The sequence below is a fragment of the Diceros bicornis genome, chromosome 31 (assembly GCF_020826845.1).
Source record: "Diceros bicornis minor isolate mBicDic1 chromosome 31, mDicBic1.mat.cur, whole genome shotgun sequence".
Lineage (NCBI taxonomy): Eukaryota > Metazoa > Chordata > Mammalia > Perissodactyla > Rhinocerotidae > Diceros > Diceros bicornis.
In genome coordinates this window covers 17,179,342-17,199,036 of record NC_080770.1, presented here as the reverse complement: position 1 = coordinate 17,199,036, position 19,695 = coordinate 17,179,342, and the positions used below count along the sequence as shown (strand labels likewise).

At 40.3% G+C, this 19,695-nt stretch overlaps 1 protein-coding gene across 1 annotated transcript in view; it reads right to left on the bottom strand.

Annotated features, from left to right (window-relative positions):
- The window catches only part of LOC131395348 (olfactory receptor 5G3-like), a 35,483-nt gene extending 31,999 nt beyond the window's left edge, over nucleotides 1–3,484 (bottom strand). Inside the window, 1 exon segment of the mRNA XM_058527260.1 lies at nucleotides 3,415–3,484. Coding sequence (XP_058383243.1) covers nucleotides 3,415–3,484 — 70 coding nt within the window.
- Between the last annotated feature and the right edge of the window lie 16,211 nt (nucleotides 3,485–19,695).

Genomic DNA, 19,695 nt, shown 5'->3' with positions numbered 1-19,695 from the left:
CTCCAGTTCAAGCTTATCAAAACTCACCCATACATTGTTCAAGCGATACTTGGTTATGTTTTTATACATCCTTACCATGCCACCAGGCAGAGTCAGTCCTTGTGTATGGTAATGAGGTACGGCTCTAATTTCTAAGACTGGGATATGAATTCAGATCTGCCTATGCTCTCAGGCTGTACCCTGATGTGCAGCAGTAGCCTCACCAAATCTAGCCCCATGCTAAAATACGTATCTGATCCACTCAAAATTAGTTCCTCTGCCCTAAGTGTCATGGGTTTCTGCACGGTTCCCGGCATGCCTCTTTTCGGTCGCCTGGTTCTTCTCTAGCCTGTTCTAAGGGCTAGAGCCCACATGACTGGCCTGTGTCAAAGAAGAATAAAGAAGGGACTGAACAACTGTTCCAGGCAGGCCTTCTATGGTGTATAACATAAGCATGTGATGGTGTGCTTGAGAGTCCACGCACTTTCTATCAGAAAACCTAGGTCTTAGTCTTAGCTTGGACCCTACCTAGCCAGGAGATTAGGACAAGCCACATCATTTCCCTTGGCCTTAGGTACATCAACTATAGAAGCAGGAGTTTGGACCCTTTCTGATTTGATGTTCCTAGTATTAGTAACATTCTCTAGGGTCTACAATGAGCCAGCCAGAAGTTGAATCCAGTGAGATCTTAACTCTTTAGTCCATTTCTAGCTATAGTGATGAGAATAAAGTAAATAGACTTTTTCTGCATATGAGGCACTCACTGTTCTAAGTACTTTTCCCATATGTACATATTTTACCCTCACAACAGCACTGAGAAGTAGCTACAGTTACTAGCCTCATTCTGGGGATGAGAAAACTGAGGCATGACGTTTCAAAAGCTACTCTACATGAGGAAAAGTATGACAGGGGGAAGAGTGAGAAAAGAAAGATAGAGGGGCCATAATTGCTTGCAATTAAAACATATTAATTTTCTAAAGATTTCAGAGACATGTGATCAGGGCAGCACATTGCTGGAATCCTTCAGAAAACCTTGGAATGGACTGAGTCAAGTCAGGAGCTTTGTGGCAAATCTGCCTCTACAAGAAGGACTCCTTGGAAACGTATTCATTTGGACAAATAAATGATGAGACATAAGGAAATCATGCAAAAGAATGGAGAAATGATACCTTTGACAGAGTGAACCGCTGGTGCAAAGACTTCAGGCAAGAAGAAATATGAGATGTTTGAGGCAGTGAAAGAAAGCTGACGTTCATAAAATGAACCTTCTCTGACTGCTCCATCTTTCTAAAAACCACAGGAACATAAGAACGTTAAGGAAGTCAATATGTCACTTTCCTGGAAACTCACGTATCACTATGACGAACTTAAAGGAACATCTGAGATCATCTAATAATACACAATACCCATTGGATTTCTAATAATGCCTCAAGAGGCCCAAGAGATTGGGGCCAATGGAATATATACACAGGCTGAGCAAGCCAGATTCAAGCTCCTGACTCCAGCCCCACCACTACATACTTCACCTATCTCTTTCATATCTTGGGTTCCTCATACAAATTGATTTGAACCAATGGCACTATCACTGGGAAAAGTTAAAAACACACAGAAGCCCAACCACGTCACTCGATCTGAAAAGAGACCAAAAGCTCAGAAACAGTAAGTGGCTAGCACAAAGCCACATTTGGATAAGGAGAGAGCCCTTGCAGGAACGCCCACCTCCTGATTCCCATGCCATGGCTCTCTCCAGTACGCCGTATCATACCTACCCCTCATCTCCAATCAGTTCTCTTAGTTGATATTCTTTTAAAATGTAGCTTCATTGGAAGATGATTTCCAGAAACTTCTGTTCTCTACCCATCTCAGTAGACAAAAATAGTGATCTGTAGAACTTGCTCAAGGGGAATAAATTCTCCATTTGCTCAGTGGAAGTGGAGAAGGGAAATGTAAATATGTTTCCTCTAGAATTCAAGCAACTGGAGCTTACTCTAGAAATAGTGCTTCTCTGTACCTCAACAAGAGAGTTGAGGGATGATACACGTGGTTGCAGTGAAAAGGCTAGGAGATGTCAGCCACCTCTGCCCTCCATTCCCACCACCCCCATCGCTTTTCCAGTCCTCATTACCTCTTACCCTAGGCCATTGCAGGAATCATCTCATTGTTCTCTCTGCCTCCACTCTTTCCCCATTCCAGTTTGCCCCTAAGCACTCTTGTCTATTTCATCATCTTTCAAGTAAAGCTCTTATCAAAACACCCTCCTTCAATACAGTCTGAGACCCTCCTACCAAATAAAATTGTAACAATTCCAGAACGTTCAAGAATGTTGAGATCTTTGGTTTCCATCTGATATGGAAGAAAATCAGAGTGAGATTGTAATAAGCTTGGGAGAAGAGCCCAAGGCTCACTAAATAAGAAGGGTCAATCTGGGGAGCAGGAGAATGACCTTTTTCTCAGAAAGACATTGGATTTTATTTAATTCTTGCTTGAAATGTGATCCATATAAGTTGTCTTGCTGTTACGGTTAAGCAGAAAGATATTCTCACACAGTAGGATTTGGATGTCTGAAGTGGGGAAATCATGCCCAGCATAGCCTGATCCCTGATATGTAGCCCATGATAGAATGAGCAAAAATCAACTAAGCCTCTTCTATGCATCTTGCATTGGGTACTAACAGTCATTCATTCGAAAAATATGTCAGACTTGAGGCATGGTTCTGGGTTATTGGGATTCAACTATGATAGGAAAAGACAATGCCCTCTTCTCACGATGTTCATAAGGAAGGAGACCCACAATATTAAGGGGGCCAGCCTCGTGGCCTAGTGGTTGAATACAGCGCACTCTGCTTCGGTGGCCCAGTTTGTCAGGTTATGTCAGCCATGCCCTGGTGGCGATCCACATACAAATTAGAGGAAGATTGGCACAGATGTTAGCTCAAGGCAAATCTCTCTCGGTAAAAAAATGAAACAAAAATGAGGGAACCGTAAGTTAAAAAGAAATCAGAGAGAGAGAGAGAGAGCGCACAACATAGCTAACGATAACGGTATGAGGAAAATAAAAGACAAAATTAGGGCGGAGGCTAGGTAGTAAAGCATTGACTCTGTTACAGAGATTGGCCACCGAAGCATTTTCTGAGGAGGAAATTGACATTACAGCTGAGTGCGGGAAGGTCAAATACAGGTGTTCTCCAACACCCCAATGATTGCACTTTTTGCAGAGAAGTCACAAAAGTGTAAGTGACTTGAGTCAAGAGTGGAGTGGATTTGTGCAAACAACTGAAAGAAGGCCTTAAGTCAATGCTGTTTTCCCCCACTGTACAGGGGAGAAATTTGAGGCTCATAAGTTTAAACGACTTGCCCAAAGTTACTGTATAAATATGTGCCACTGCTGGGAATTCTTTTAACTTGATTCTTATTTTGAAATAATCAAATTGTTTACATCTCATCAAAGCTTTATAGAAAGGTATACTTCGCAAGTCTCGCTGCCCCTTTTTCCCTGTAAAGACCATTCTGTCGCTGGTCCCTACTCTCTTGTGCTAACTAAAAGTGGTTGTGTTTTAGGTTCTTAGCTATCATTCAATTGTTTATTCAAATGCAAGCAAGTATAATTTTATACTCTTATCCTCCTACCTTATCCAAAGACAATACTCTACACAAACTTTATTGCATTTTCCTGTTACACTTAAAACTATATCCTGGAGACCTTTCCATGACAGTACATAGAGAGAGCTTCTCATTTTGCCACATGCCAGTCCCCTGTAGAGGTGAACAATAGATGATGTAATCCATCTTCTATTGATGGAAACCCAGGATCTTTCTAGGTCTTTGCTAGAACAAACAATGAATAACCTTGTGCATATTGCATTTGTGTAGGGGGTTCAGAGTAATTGATAAAAGTTGCTATATTGTCTTCCATTGGAGTAAAAGATTTCTACACCAACTGGACTTCGTTGAATATTTAAAAGCTCTTGCATGGAGTATCTTATGAACTTTTGGCTTTTCACACATTGCATGGGTGAGAAATTTCGTTTTTTGTATTAGGGTTTGCTTTGGTAGTTCTCTTCATGTTACAGAAATTAATCTTTTGTCAGGGACACAAGTTGAAATTGTTTTCTCAATTTGTCATCTGGTTTTGATTTTACTTATGAGGAGAGTTCTTTTGCCACGTGGAAGACTTAATTTAGCGTTTTCTTATGCTTCTCTACTTTAAGGTGATCTACTATATCAATCCTTTTTTCGTGACATATAGACACTTCTGTCCTAGTTACAAAGGCTCTCTCCAGTTCAAGATTATAAAAATTCACCCATACATTTTTCATGCAATAATTGGTCATGTTTTTATACATTCTTATCATTCCACCATGCAGAGGTAATCCTTGTGCATTTTAATGAGGTATGGCTCTAACTTCTAAGACTGGGATACGAATACAGATCTGCCTATGCTGTCAACAAATCTACCCTAAGGATTTTTGTCCTCTAATGTGCAGAAGTAGCATCAAAAAATCTAACCCCATGGGTATCTGATATATTCAAAATTAGTTCCTCTGCCCTAAGTGTCACATGTTTCTACAGGCTTCCAGGCAGGCATCTATTGGGTTTCCCACTTCTTCTCTTGCCTGTTCTAAGAGCTAAAGCCCACATGACTGGGCTGTGTAAAAAGAGAGTAATGAAGGGACTGAAGAACTGTTCCAGGCAGCACTTCTATGGTGTATAACATAAGCATGTGATGGTGTGCTTGAGAGTCCCTTCACCTATCAGAAAACCTAGGTCTTAGTCCTAGCCTGGACCTTACCTAGCCATGAGATTAGGATCAGCCACTTCATTTCCCTTGGCCTTAGTTACATCAACTATAGAAGCAGGAGTTTGGACCCTTTCTGCTTTGACGTTCTCTTTTTTTTCTTTTGTGAGGAAGATCAGCCCGGAGCTAACATCCAAGCCAATCCTCCTCGTTTTGATGTGGAATACTGGCCCTGTGCTAACATCTCTGCCCATCTTCCTCCACTTTATACGGGATGCCGCCACATCATGGCCTGACAAGCGGTGCATCGGTGCACCCGGTGTCCGAACCCGGCTGCCAGCAGCGGAGCTCGTGTACTTAACCTCTTCGCCACGGGCCCTGCCCAAATTTGAGGTTCTTAATATTAGTAAGTCCCTTGGTCTAGCACGATCCAGCTTGATCTTGAATCCAGTGAGATGTTAACTCTTTAGTCAATTTCTAGGTAGAGTGATAAGAATAAACTAAATAGAGTTTTCCTGCATATAGGCCACACACTGTTCTAAGCACTTTTCACATATGTATGTATTTTACCCTCACAACTGCACTGAGAAGTAGTTACAGTTACTAGTCTCATTTTGGGGATGAGAATACGAGGCATGAAGTTTCAAAAGCTACTCAACATGAGGAAAAGCATGACCGAGGGAAGAGTGTGATAAGAAATATATAGCGGCCATAGTTGCTTGCAATTAAAATATATTAATTTTCTAAAGTTTTCAAAGACGTGTGATCATGGAAGCACATTCCTGGAGTCCTTCAGACTGCCTTAGAAATGACCGAGTCAAGTCAGTACCTTCCAGGCTAATCTTCCTCTAAAAGAAGGACGCACTGGGAACACATTCATTTAAATGATGAGAAATACATAAACCATGCAAAAGTATTGAGAAATGATATCTTTGACAGAATGAACCACTAGTACAAAAACTTAAAGCAAGTATAAATATGAGATGTTTGAGGCCTTGAAAGAAAGCCGTTTATCATATATAGCTTCACTAGCTGCTCCCTCTTTGTAAAAAACTGAAGAACGTAAAGATGTTTAGGAACTCCATCTGTCTTTGCCTGGCAACTCATCTATCACTATTTTGAGCTTAAAGGAACATCTGAGATCATCTAATAATCCACAACGTCAATTGGATTTCTGACAATGTCTCATGAAACCCCAGGGATTAGGGGTAGGAAAGTATACACAGATGCTGAGCAAGCAAGATTCAAGCTCCTCACTTCAGCCTCACCACTACATATTTCACATTCTCTTTCATATCTTGGGTTCCTCATATGGATTGATTTGAACCAAGGACTCTGTCATCCCCACATTTCCGCTTTCCTTCATTCTGTGATGCAGAAGTTTTGAATGTTCCTCATTCCCAGACGATGCTCTATATTTTTACAAATGTAGATCTTTACTCCTCTTGTTACCTCTGCCCACATGTTCTCTGCTGACCACTGCCATTGGAAAGCCAATCTGTCTTTCATGGTCTCATTCTTTGTCATCTCCTTATGAAGGATTCCTTGATCATGTCAAGCAAGCAAAAATTCATCCAACTTTGACTCCCTATGCTGGATTGCTTTTACCACCTTCATCACAGTTTTAAGATGTGGCTTGTGTCATGGTTATAAGAAGTTATTTTGTTGCCACTATAGATTGGGAGCTCTCTGAGAGCAGAAATAACCTATCCAACTTTATATCTCCTAAAGTTTCTAATACAGTGTCTGGGGCACAGTGAGCATTCAGTAGCATATTTGATGAAAGTCAGGGCTGAGAGATCCTCAGTATTCCATTCCTCCAGTTTAGAACCAGCCCATAGAGAATAGGTCAGAAATTGAAGAGAGATTCCTTTATGAAATATACAAAGGTTCTGCTCAAGCAGAGGGGAAAACATGGAGGGTCATTAGGGTGCAACTAGACAATAAATAGAAATCCAATAAAATTAGTCATAGCTGAATGACTTGCCAAAATGGAAAGAGCTTTAGCTATGAAGCCAGTTGCAACCATGTCCTAATTCCAATGCTTTCACTTTCCAACTGTGTGACTTCGAACAGGTTCCTTCCTGTCTATTCTGAATCTCATCAGCAAAATGAGGCTAAGGGTCAGCTATAAAGACTGCTTGAGAAATTGCATTTAACAATTTGGAACATAGTCCTTATGCAGTAAAAAGGAAAAACCACAACTACAAGAATCAGAAAATCACTGTAGAGCTGAATGTTTATCACCAAACAGCAGCCTGCAGAGGCATAAAACTGCCACTTACAGCAGCACACACCTCTTACAAAAACAAACTTTGGGTCTTATCTTGTCATCTGAAGAGTTTGTTAGGCCTTCAGAAAGCATCTTTCCCCCTCCTTGAGAATTTGTTTTGCAGGCTTTGCAATTATCATCAGATCTAAAGATGATGTAAATGACATGAGGGTGTAAACAGCACATCCAAAAAAAAGAAAGTTCACCTGGAGAAAAGACCTAAGGACACTTCCAATTAGGGTGGGAGAAAACAGTCAGGGATGCCCCTGAAATGAGTCACAGGGCCTGATACTGTAAGATGAGGAGGGAGCTGGGGGGTTATTTTCATCAAGACTTGCACCCATCTGCCCTGCCCCATCCATCACAGAGAACATATGACAGAGTAGAATGTGAATATTTCTGGGTCTTACTTAGCCATTGATCCATTCATTCACTCTGTAATCAAGTACTGACTGAGCACTCATTAGTGCCAGGTTAAGGAAACACAGGATTAAAAAAGGCATAATCCCTGCCTTCAAACAATTCACAATCTAGTGAAGGAAAGAGACAACAATGATGACTGTGCACAGAAAATGTGACAAGAGCTAGAATCACATCATGCCCAATAGACAACAAGAACACAGAGAAGGAGTTCCATCTCTATCAAGGTTGATCATGAAAAAGTAAAAGTGCTACTAAAACCGAGTTTTGGGGAATGAGCAGAAGTTCTCTAAGAAGATAGAACAGTGTGCATGAGCAAAGGCACAGTACCCTCCTCGTGACTCCACACATAATCAAGTGTAGAAGCACAGAAGATGCAAAAGGCTAGCAGAGAGTAAACCACTGGTGGGCAGAGATAGCACATTCCCCTTTCTTGTGTATCTTCTAAGAATGCCTAGTAGGATGTTTAGCATGTTTGTTTTCAGGAGATAAGTGTTTATTATGAAACCTCATATTATCTGTAGATCTACTCTCCATAGGTGATAGAGCAGAATCAGAAGTACACTTTGCTATCGTAGGAGAAGAGGCCTGAAGAACTTATCTCATCAGGGAAATCAGACATGGCCTCCTTTCATCCAAGAGATGGAAGGAACCTCAGATATTATCTAAGGTAGTTTTTCTTAACTTGGCATCCTCAATTACTCCATGAAATATTTTGTTTTCATTCAAATTGTAAAAATAATACATATATTAGGATGACCATTTTATTATCAAGTTCTGCCACGCAATCTTAGTACTCATGTTTTGTGTTTGTGACTTTGAACATCTAGACACCAAACAGTCAGCCAAAGTGATAGCTTTTGGCTTCTAATTCAGTATACTTTGGGATCCCCAAGTCCTCAAGTTCGAGAACAAGTTTATCTGATGCAATCTCTCAATGAGAGATGAGGTTATGGAGACCCAGATGGGGGATATGGCTTTGTAATGAATCCAGGTAATCAGTAATGGGGACTAGAAACCCAGAAGCCTGGATCAATGTTTGCTTTATCACAGTTCAGCCACCACTCCCTCTGAATAGACAGTCATCAATCCATGACTTTTAGGATCTCTAAGCACAGGTAAGTTTATAATTCACAGTAATTTACCTTTATTGTCAGAGTTTCAGCTTCCGGTTTATCTTGGACTAGGTCTGTTCCCTACCTCTTTGACAAGCAAGCAGAAAGGGTCAGGATAAATGATTCCAGCTAGGGTAATAAAAGTGTCTTTTTAAAAAATGCACACTCTCTGATGCTCTCATATTACAGAATTCATGACTTCACACATGTAGGAGGGAATGATTATTTTTACATTTTGATGAGATGGTGTTGGTGGAGCTCATGAAGACATGACCACCAGTTTACCCATGAGCTGGTCCCAGGTGATGCTCCCTACCCCTCCCCTGTCTTTGGAATGTGTGCTCTGCTTACCTTCTCCACTCCCAGAAGCTACCCCAACGATACAACCTTCAGATAGTAACGTGGTAATGAGACTCTCTGGACTGTTTGCATAACTGAACCCAGTTAGAGACCCCTGTGTATGTGCCTGAACCCAGTTAAGGCCCCTGTATAAACTTTAGGATATGGCATGCAGGTGCAAGAATCTACTCATCTTGCAGGTGCCCAAGAGAAGACTTGCGAGTAAGTTCCCTGGCTTGTTAAGCCTATCACCAACGAATCTGGAGTGGGCTGCCTCTCATTTCAGTCTCTCCCTGCCCTTGACCTAAGGGTCCTGTTTCAGATAATACCCGAGAAGCTCTCAGGCAAGTTGCACACCAACAGTTGGTACTCTGAGACTTCTCCCTTGCATACAATGACATCAACTGCATCAATGAGAATTTATGAAAAACAAGTTATGGGTTCAGCTCCAAGCCACACGTGTGTGGCCTATAGAGATATCTGAGAGAAGAAATTACCGTCTAAGAATTTTTAGCTAGATGTGTTTGGGGAGGGGGATCCACATAAAAGAAACAATAGAAGAGCTGGCCCAGCAAATATTTAACACCTCCTGTATATATGCAAAGCCAAATGCTAGTCATCGAGTATCAAAATCCTTATTTTTTTACTTTTTTCTATTGAGGTAACATTGGTCTATAACATTATATACACTCAGGTGTACATCATTATATTTCAACTTCTGTATAGACTGCATCATGTTCAGCACCAAAAATCTAGTTGCCAACCATCACCATACACATGTGCCCATTTACCCCTTTGGCCCTCCCCCAACCTCACCATCCCGCCTGGTAACCACCAATCTGTTCTCTGTGTCTACGTGTTTCTTTGTTGTTTTTTATCTTCCACATGAGTGAAATCATAGGGTATTTGTCTTTTTCTGTCTCACTTATTTTGTTTAACATAATACCCTCAAGGTCCATCCGTGTTGTTTCAAGTGGCAATTTCATCTTTTGTTGTTGTTGTTATTGTTGTGAGGAAGATTAGCCCTGAGCTAACATTGATGCCAATCCTCCTCTTTTTGCCAGGGAAGTTTGGCCCTGGCCTAACATCTGTGCCCATTTTTCTCTACTTTGCATGGGATGACGCCACAGCATGGCTTGATGTGCAGCGTACCAGTCTGTGCCCGGGATGCAAACCTGTGAACCCCGATCTGCCGCCAAAGTGGAGTGCGCAAACTTAACCACTACAACACCGGTCCAGCCCCAATATTTCCTCTTTTGTATGGATGAATAGTATTCCATTGAATATATATACCACTTATTCTTTATCCATTCATCCATTGATGGGCACTTAGGTTGTTTCTGGGAAGTAGGAAGCTTTGGAGGAGAAGCACAAGTCAGCGTCACAAGACCTATTCTTGTGTTTTCACGTTAACAAGAAGCGAATTTAGTCAAGTGTCTTCCTAAACCTGTTTCCTCATCTAGAAAACGTCACTAACACCTACCTCCAAAGAAGATTAAATGTATGTGAAAGAGTTTTCTCAATCCAGAACCCTTGATGTCACGATGATGATGATGAAGAAGAGGATGAGGATGACAGGGAGGTTGTTATGGGACAAACACTGTGCTCAACATTTTAAATACATTATTTCAATTAATTCTCACCAATATATCTATGAGTTAGATACTATAATAATCTGTATTTTACAGACGATGTTCAGAGAGCTGACAAATTTTTCCCAAGGTCACATAGCATGTTTAAGTGCGAAACTGAAAGTTGAGCCCAGATCTAACTGGATCCATAGTTAACACTCAACTACCATGCTATATGAGCAATCAAACTTCCTCACCTTTGGGAAATACTTTTACTAAAAGATCACTGACCCTGGGTTATAAACCCTAAGTACAGCCTGGGAAAATAACTTATTCCATATATGACATTGAGTAAGTCCCAAACTCTCTGCACCTCGCCTATTATGTGAGGGAGTTGAACTCTAAGCTCTCTTAGGTTAATTCCTTTTAGGTCATTTAATGTTCTATGATCTTTGTTTTAGTTGGTTTGCTAGACATAGTTCATTAGGTAATTAACAATCCAAGTCACCTTGGGTATATGCCAAATGAATGGCACAAACTACATATACCAGAGGGTTAAAGGGGAAAGCTCGCTGAGGGTTGTAGCAGGTGGAGAAGGCTTTGTGGAGACGATGGGCATGAACCACTTGTTATTTTCCTCCATAGTGACTATATTTACAGAGGCTTTATTTTTACTTAACCTAATGTGGTGGCATGGCCTGGCAAAAGTGACCGATTACAGCCCCTTCAGTAGAGAAGAGTAATCCAGTAGGTCACAGAGAGAGTAAGGCAGGGAGACAAAGTTGGTGGCGGCATGCTTACTGCAGACCACCACAGTGTAGGGACAGCATGTTGCCATCAGCTATGAGTCAGCTAGAAGTCATAGATAAATGCCCAAGAGTTACTTGGAGTTGCCTCTTCTTTCCTATGGGAGCCTCATCCATCCCTGCTGTCCTTGCCATTGTGGAAATGAGCATCTAAGGCAGTGATTCTCTACTAGTGTCATTTTAGCCCCCAGTGAACAAATTGCAAATATCTAGAGAGTCAGTTTGAATGTCATAATTTGGCGGAGAGGAGTGGGGAGTTTGCTACCAACACCTGGTGAGTAGAGGCCAGGAATGCTACTGAGCACACTACAGTGCTCAGGACAGCCCACTCACCCCCAGCTCCAGCAATAAAGAATATCTGGCCTGAAAGGTCAATAGTGCTAAGGTTGAGGAACTCTGACATAAGGGAACAGCAAATACAACAAAGAAAAAGCAGCTAAGTCACTAAGGGCAGCTATGAATAGAAGTATCTTATTTCTCCTCTTTCCTATCCACTCCAAGATCAGAGGGAATAGAGAGGAAATAACTTCCAGTCATGAGACCAACTCAGGCAAGGTCTTTGAGCAGGGTGGATAGAGCTTTAAACTGATTATGAGGTTGATATTTTAATAACTTGTTATTTTAAAAGAGTTTGACTGACAAGTGTTGCAAAAATTATAGTATAGAGTTCCCGTGTACCCTTCACCTAGCTTCTTCCAGTGATGACATGTTACGTAACCATCCTACATAGTCAAAGCCAGAATATTTACTATGATACAATACTGTTAACTCAGGTGCAGACATTATTTGGATTTCTCCAGTATTTACATGCACTCTTTTTGCTCATTTGCTTGTTTTGGTATATGGTTCTATGAAGTTTTAACACATGTGTAGACTGGAGTTACCACCACCGTAATCAAGACACAAAACTCTTCCATCACCAAAAAGAAATTGTCTCGTGTTGCCGCTCAATAGTCACATCCTTCCCCCAGCACTAATCTATGATAATCACTGTCTGTTCTCCATCACTATACTTTTGTCACCTCAATAATATTATATAAATGGAATCATACAGTCTATAGCCCTTAGAAGGTATTATTTTTCCACTTGGTATAATGCCCTTGAGAGTCATCCAAGTTGCTGTATGTTTCAATAAATTATTCCTTTTACTGATGAATAGTGTTCTATTGTATGGATGTTCCACAGTTGGTTTAACCATTTACTTATTGAAGGACGTCAGGGTTGTTTCCACTTTCAGGCTATGGTAAATAAAGCTGCTATGATCTTTTGTGTTCAGGCTTTCATGTGAAAATAAATTTTCATTTCTCTAGGACAAGTACCCAGGAGTGCAGTTCCTGCAGCATTCATATAAGTGTATATGTACCTTTATAAGACTGTACCAAACTGTTTTACAATGGATCTGTTCCATTTTACATTCCCATCAGCAATGTATGCGAAATCCATTTATGAGACAGATGTTTTAAAATGGAAACAGCTATATCTTAATAGCCCATTGAGACTATTTTAATAACTAAAATGACCGCACAGCTACGGTATATAACTACAATGATATTAATAGAACTCACTGCCCACCTGGGAAGGGAAGTCCCAAAGAGCGCAGGAGGTAGCAGTTATTAAAGAAAATAAAACCATTTATCTTTACATCACAACAAGTAGAGACTCCTCAATCAAACATTCTACCAGTAAATGTCATCGTCTTTGAAAGGCAATTTTCTCTGCCCAGTTTTTATTTCATAAGGACATAGCTAACTGCCACATGTAGCTTCTGCTCACCACATGATAACTCATAGTATCATCCAGACATCAACGAATTCCAGCCAACTGCAAAGAACCTGACTTCTTAGTGAGTCTGGTTGACCTTATGTGAAAAATTATTACTTTTAATAAACATGGAAACAACTGGATCTGCCAACTAGTGAGTATGATAGCCCATAAGTTATTTGACCTCTCCAATCTACTGCAAATTGTAACAAACAATAGTTCCCACATCATACTTTTTGTGCAATTTGATAGTGTACAGAAAGCAGTTAACGCAATGCCTGAGACATAGTGAATATTTAACAAATGGTTACTAATTTTAGAATAAAATGGTGTGCAAGAGGGTGGAACAAAAGTTGAGAGAGGTTTTGATATGTGGTGATGAATAATGCATTAATATTAAAAAAGATGTCAGGATAACAAACTATTTTGGAATAGGGTTCAATTCGTTATCAGGAAGATTGAGGATAATTTGCTAACTGTGTTATCCAACATATATGAGGAAATAAATATTTAGATCTGAACTTATCCAATGTGCTAGCCACTAGCCATGTGTGGCTATTTACATTTAAATTTGAATTAATTAAATGAAATTAAAAATTTAGTCTCAGTAACCACATATCAACACTAGCCACATTTCAAGTCCTCTGTAGCCACATGGAGATAGTGCCGACTGTCTTGGGACAGCACAGCTATGGAACATTGCCATCATGGCAGAAAGTTCTGTTGGACAGAGCAGGTAGATCCTCAGAGCTTTGATCATATTCTAATTTAATGGAACGTTTTTGTAATATTATAAATCTTTGTGTGTGTGTGTTTAAGAAAATCTTTCCAGGAAGAACTCCATAGGCTTTACTAGATTGCCAAATATGATTTAGAGCCACAGTAAAAGATCAGAACTAGAGGTAGAGACCTTGAGACTCCCTCGTGGTGAAGTAATGAGAGTCAACGTTATTGCACAAGGACAGAAGGTACATGCGAAGGAGGCAGAATCTTAGGAAATGCTCACCTGATGGGAGGAAAAGCTGATGAATAATTGGAGAAGGCAAAGAACCGAGAGAGTTCAGTGTCCAGAAGCCAGGAGAAGAAGGAGTAGGTTCGTTAACTGGGCCAGATGCTACATAAAGATCAAGAGGGTGAATACTGATCAGGAGCTTCTGGTTTGAGCAGCTAAACAGTTGTGGTAACCCAGGGGATAAGTTTCTGTGGTTGATGGTGGTAGTAGCCAGCTTATGTGGAAGTAAGCAGCTCTTAGGAATGGTAGCAGGACATGAAGACAGTTCTTTCAAGAAGTTAGCAATAGGGAAGGAAAAAAAAAAAGGAAGGTAACTTGAGGATACACAATAAAACATTATTTAAAAGACTTTCAGATACAAAGGAAAATGAGTTCATGGTCATGGAAATACCAAGTATTTTCTGTTAGAAGTTGGACAGAGGTCAAGAGAACAGGCTGTGTTATAGCCAACATTTCTCCACTTGTCCTTCATCTCTGTGTGGAGGAAGCCCCTGACCTTGGGGCCATCCCTGGAAGATAGATTGGGCTAGAAGGTAGTGATCCTCCACCGAGGCTTCTCTGATTTCCCATTCTTTTCTTTGATATCATAGCATCCTATAAATAATTCTTTCTCACATTGAACCAAGACACTTGAGGGTTAGTGTTTTGTCTTGTTCTTATTGGTATCCTCAACATCCAGCTTATAAAAAGGACTTTGCCAAATACTTGTTGAATCAATAAAATAATGAACATTATGTCTCTATATTGCTCTCTTTAGCCTTTCAAAAAGCCTTCCTAAAAAAATGTATTCCATCTTTGCCAAGGGGAATTCCCATTACCAGTTTGGAATTACTAAGTCCAAGAAGGGGCAAACTAAGGATGCTCACAACCACCTGAAATGATTGACAAATCCCATGTCCCTCAAACACACTAGGCATGAATATTTAACACTGTCCATACCGAATTACCTATGGTAAAGTTAACAGAGCCCCTTGGATTCATACAGACTAGGGATCAAATCCCACTTCAATCTCTCTCAAAACATAAGATGCAGAAAGAGGTGTTTAACCTCTCAGACCTTCAAATTTCCTCATCTGTAAGATGGGAGTGAAAATACTTACCTCTCTATTGTGAATGAAAAACAAAATTACAGATGTGAAGGACATAGCCAACAGCAGAAACACCACCAATGTTAGCTGATTGTATTTGTCAGCTTGAGTGTCAAATCCAAGAGGTACCCCTTGTGAATAATGCTGCAATGGACACAGGATTGTACACATCTTTTTGAGTTTGTGTTTTTGTGCTCTTTGATAAAATGTGGAAGTGGAATAGCCAGATCGTATTAGATTATATTATAAAGGCAGGATTTTGTCTCAGGCCTTCTGACGTTACATACTTTTCTCTTCCACTAGGGACCATACTGCTTTTACAGTAAAGCAAATTTCTCCATGCCCCCGTTAAATAATAGCAAAAATTTAGCAGGATTTTCAAGCTGTTTGTGAAAGCAAGGTAATAATCACACCTGTCCCAGGTTGATACACTTGTGGAAATAATCAGTTTTGAGACAAGCTATGATATAAATTTATGAATAGGTTAAGGAGTAGAGATCATGGTTGAGAAGGGAATCAGAAGGCTATCAGAGGATAATGGGAGATGCTAAAGCTAGCAAAAAGGTCAGAAAATAGAGATGCTAAGGGTACGGAGGAGATGGTTGTACTTAAGATCTCTGTCCTCTGAGCTCAACATTTTGATGATCACAACTTTCTCCTTGTTGGAGAAAACCTATATTCATCTATTCACTCACCTTTTCCATTATTCATTCATCACATGCTGTATTCCAGGTACAGCGATAGACAGTAGTATAATTGAATCAATAGTGCATGGTCCCAGTCTTCAAAAAACTCAAAGAACACTAGAGAAGGGAGTGAATATACAGATTCATTACAACATAATTTTAAAACTACTAGGAACAGTGTGTCAAGGGAGCACAGAGGAGATCATGAAAAACTTTCCTGAGTGACTTGGAGGAGGCAATATTTCATGTGGATCTTAAAGGGTGAGGAGCAGCTTTTATGTAGAGAAAATGGAGCAAGGCAGTCAAGGCAAATGAAGCAGTGTGTGCACAGCTTCAGAACCAGAGAGAGACATGGAGTGCTTATTGGATGAGAGAGATCCAGTGGACAAGATGGTGGATAAGGTGAAAGGTAAGCCCGGAGAGGTAAGTGGGAGCCAGAGGCAAAGTGATTCACGTGATTAAAACCTAAGATGAGGAGACACCATTACTATATGGCCAGCAGATACATACCGATTTTTACATCATGCCAAAACAATCTGCCACCACTCCTCTCTAGAGAGGCCTTTCAGAAAAAGAATTATACATGTGAAACAGGGACTGGACCTACACAGCTTCATGGCTTTAGAATCACAAAGCCCTGAGTTCATATCCTGGCTCTACAATTTCCTGCAGGTTTTGTAGCCAGACATTTCTCTACTCATAAACATGGTGTCTTTATCTGTGCAGTAGAAGTGACAGAATCTCACAGAACTAAGGTCATGATTATGAGGTGGCCCATAGAGTGTCTTGTTATAGGAGGCGCTCAGTAAATGTTAGCACTATTCCTTCTCCTTCTTTTAGCAGAAGGAATACACTGGCCCAAAAATATTAAGAGAAGCCATTTCTGCAGGTCTTTCAAGGAGATTCAACAACTTACTCAGTATCGAGACTCTATTAGGAAATTCTTTTAAACCTAATATTCTAAGGCTACCTAAATTTCTTTGTTGTATTGCCCATTCAGTAAAATGAAAAGAGTTCCGCATAGCAAGTCAATGCCTGCTATTCTGGAAAAGTCTGCAGGTCTTCAATAACCATTGTCATAGTATTGATCTGTGAATCTTTCTGGGGATCAGAAGAAACAATGAATCCAGAAGAATATTATGGTCATCACTCTGTTCCAGGACTCTGGATGATTGCTCAGAATAAGATGAAATTGCAATAGCTAACCTTTCCTCTACACGCTGATCTTGATCCATCAGACCTAATCTGATGGATTTTCCCTTCTAATCTTCTCCTAAACAAGAAGCAGAACATGATTGTTCAGTATGGATCACCTTATAATTTTTTAATCACCTTCTTAATCACTGACTGAATATATTCCTAGTTAGGGAAACTAAGTTTTAGAATCATACAACGTGATAATTTAAAAACAACTTTGAAATTATATACAGTTCCATGTTTCCCAAAGAAGTCAGAAGAAGTATGCAGAAGCAGAATGGACTGTAGAGCCTGGACTGGTTCTAGCAGATACAAAGAAATTTTTACCTCCTTGAATCTAGAGACCTGTAGGTAAAGTGAGTTTGAAGACTGATATTGAGCCCCTCTAATTCACCTTGTTCAGTATATAAGCACCTTCTAATGAGTAGGCTTCCATGTAATTCTTGGATATATCTAAAGTTGCCATAGCATTTGAAGATGGACAATTCATTATATTCACTAATTCAGAGCTCACTCCACATTAGGCATTGGGGTATAGGAATAAAATCTCTGAACTGCTATATTGAAGAGAGGTTAGGTAGTGTATTCTTATCACTAGCAGTATAAATATAAGAAAGGTAGCTGCCATACATTAAGAATTTACTACATGCCAATCAGATTCTAATTAATTCACTTAATCCTTACAGTAAATTTATGAATGGAGTTGTTATTATCATCAAGCCCATTTTGGAGAAGAGAAAAAGCAAGCATGGACAGGTCAAGAGACCTGTCTAGGATTACACAGCTAATAAGTGAAAAAGCAGAGTTTAGATGTAGGAAGGCTGCTCCAGGGTCCACTTTCTTAGTACTACGCCACACCAGCACTCCAGAGTAATGGGTAAGGCTTCGCTGAATTCAAGATTCAACCTTGGTTCTATTTCATTTTTAATCACTCTCGTCCCCAATACCATAACAGCACAAAGTCCAGCATCTTTCCCTTGGAGAATCCTCCTTCCCAAAAATCTGTTTAAATCCTTAGGAGGGAAGAGAATATCTCTACTTTCCAAAGATAAGCAGGATATAGGAACCACCACTGCTTGTTATAGCCACTTGGAGTTTTCCCTTAACTTGGGACCTGAGATGGAAAATACAAATGGTCAACTCTATTCAGTGCCTGGCTGTCACGATCCCTGGAAGAGACCGCCATGGTGCTTTTCAGGAAGAGTGATGAGACTCCTTCAGTGACAATCTTAGCCAAGAGTGTACTACTTTGGACCACCCAGAGCTAAAGGGCTGTGCTCCCATGCTCACTCATGCAATTGTCTTAAGCTACTATCTTTAGCTTTAACTGTTTGTCTTCAGAAAGAACTTAATTCAAAGGTCTTATTCCCCTGGACTTTGGCCAAGAACCATGAGGGAGACTTTGATGGGAGACATGATTTGCGTAGCCAGTCTTGGTTGCTGCATGCTCAGATAGTGTGAGAAACTTCCACACCGCGCCTGACGATGGACGTAAAAGATTCATCATGGCCCATTAACTCAAGCCAACTCTTTCTTCTGGTGCTCAGTAAAATAAGCAGCTATCTCTTCTAATGCTTGGCGATAGACTGGCTACATTGGCCTTGCCTAGTGAAGCAGTGCTTTCAGTGGATCTCCAGCATGTGGTTTTCAGAGAGGCTCACCAACAGTTATTTTGATCAACATGAAGCAACGATCTGGAGATAGGAGTGAATTCTCTATAGCAGAGTTTGTGCTGATTCCCAAGATAGGCACAGGACGAGGTAAGGAAGGGGAGTAATCTGTGGATAAGTATTTCTCCTATAAGCCTCTAATAATTCTCTCCGATTTACAGGATGCCTTCAGAGCCATGCACGCAAACCTTGACTTTGTGCAATTGTACCTTGAGCCACTGCTCATCCGAAAGCTTGCCCCAGGGGAGCCTGACCAGGAGAGAAACAAAAATGTGAGTGAGGACTGAGACTCAAGAGCATGTAGAGGGACGGGGACAAGGTGTATTTCATGGCCAACTTACTATTTTCTGTGAGAAAGCAGCCATTATGCCTGGGTGGACCTACAATAGCATGAATGAGTGGATTCCTCCTATTTCAAAGACAATGGCATCCTCCTTCAACCCTCAGAACCACTAAATCTCTGTAAAATAAAGGAAAGGAATTTTTGGTCTTGCACCAATCAGTTACTCCATGTCTCTAAGCACATACTTCAAATCAGCCAAATTACACCTATAATTTTTTTACCATGATTGCTTATCATTATTTGTTTGATATCTGTATCTCTGTTTCCTGTGAAACTAAGTCCTTGAGAGCAAAAACTAGGTAGTTTTCTGTATCTGTGTCCTCAGGGTCTGCCTGCATGAGATCAGAGATGCATTAAGAACTCTATAAACAGCTGTTGAATGAAAGATGTGAATATCTTAACTATAGCCCTTTTTACATTTGGGAATATTATGGTTCAAGGAAAATAAATTACTTTCTGAAAGTCCGACAGCTGATGTGTCAAGGAACTGGGATTCCAAGTCACTTCTTTCTGGCACAATTCCTTAGGTATTCCTGGGGCAGGATGCCACTCTTTCTTTTCCAACACTTTGGCTACCTGAAATATGAAATACTGTCTCCCAAAGGATAGGGTCTATATAAGAATAAAACTTTATTAGGATGGTTTTACGTTAAACTTAAAGGGATTTTAACAATTATTGACTATTTCATTTTTTGGTAATAT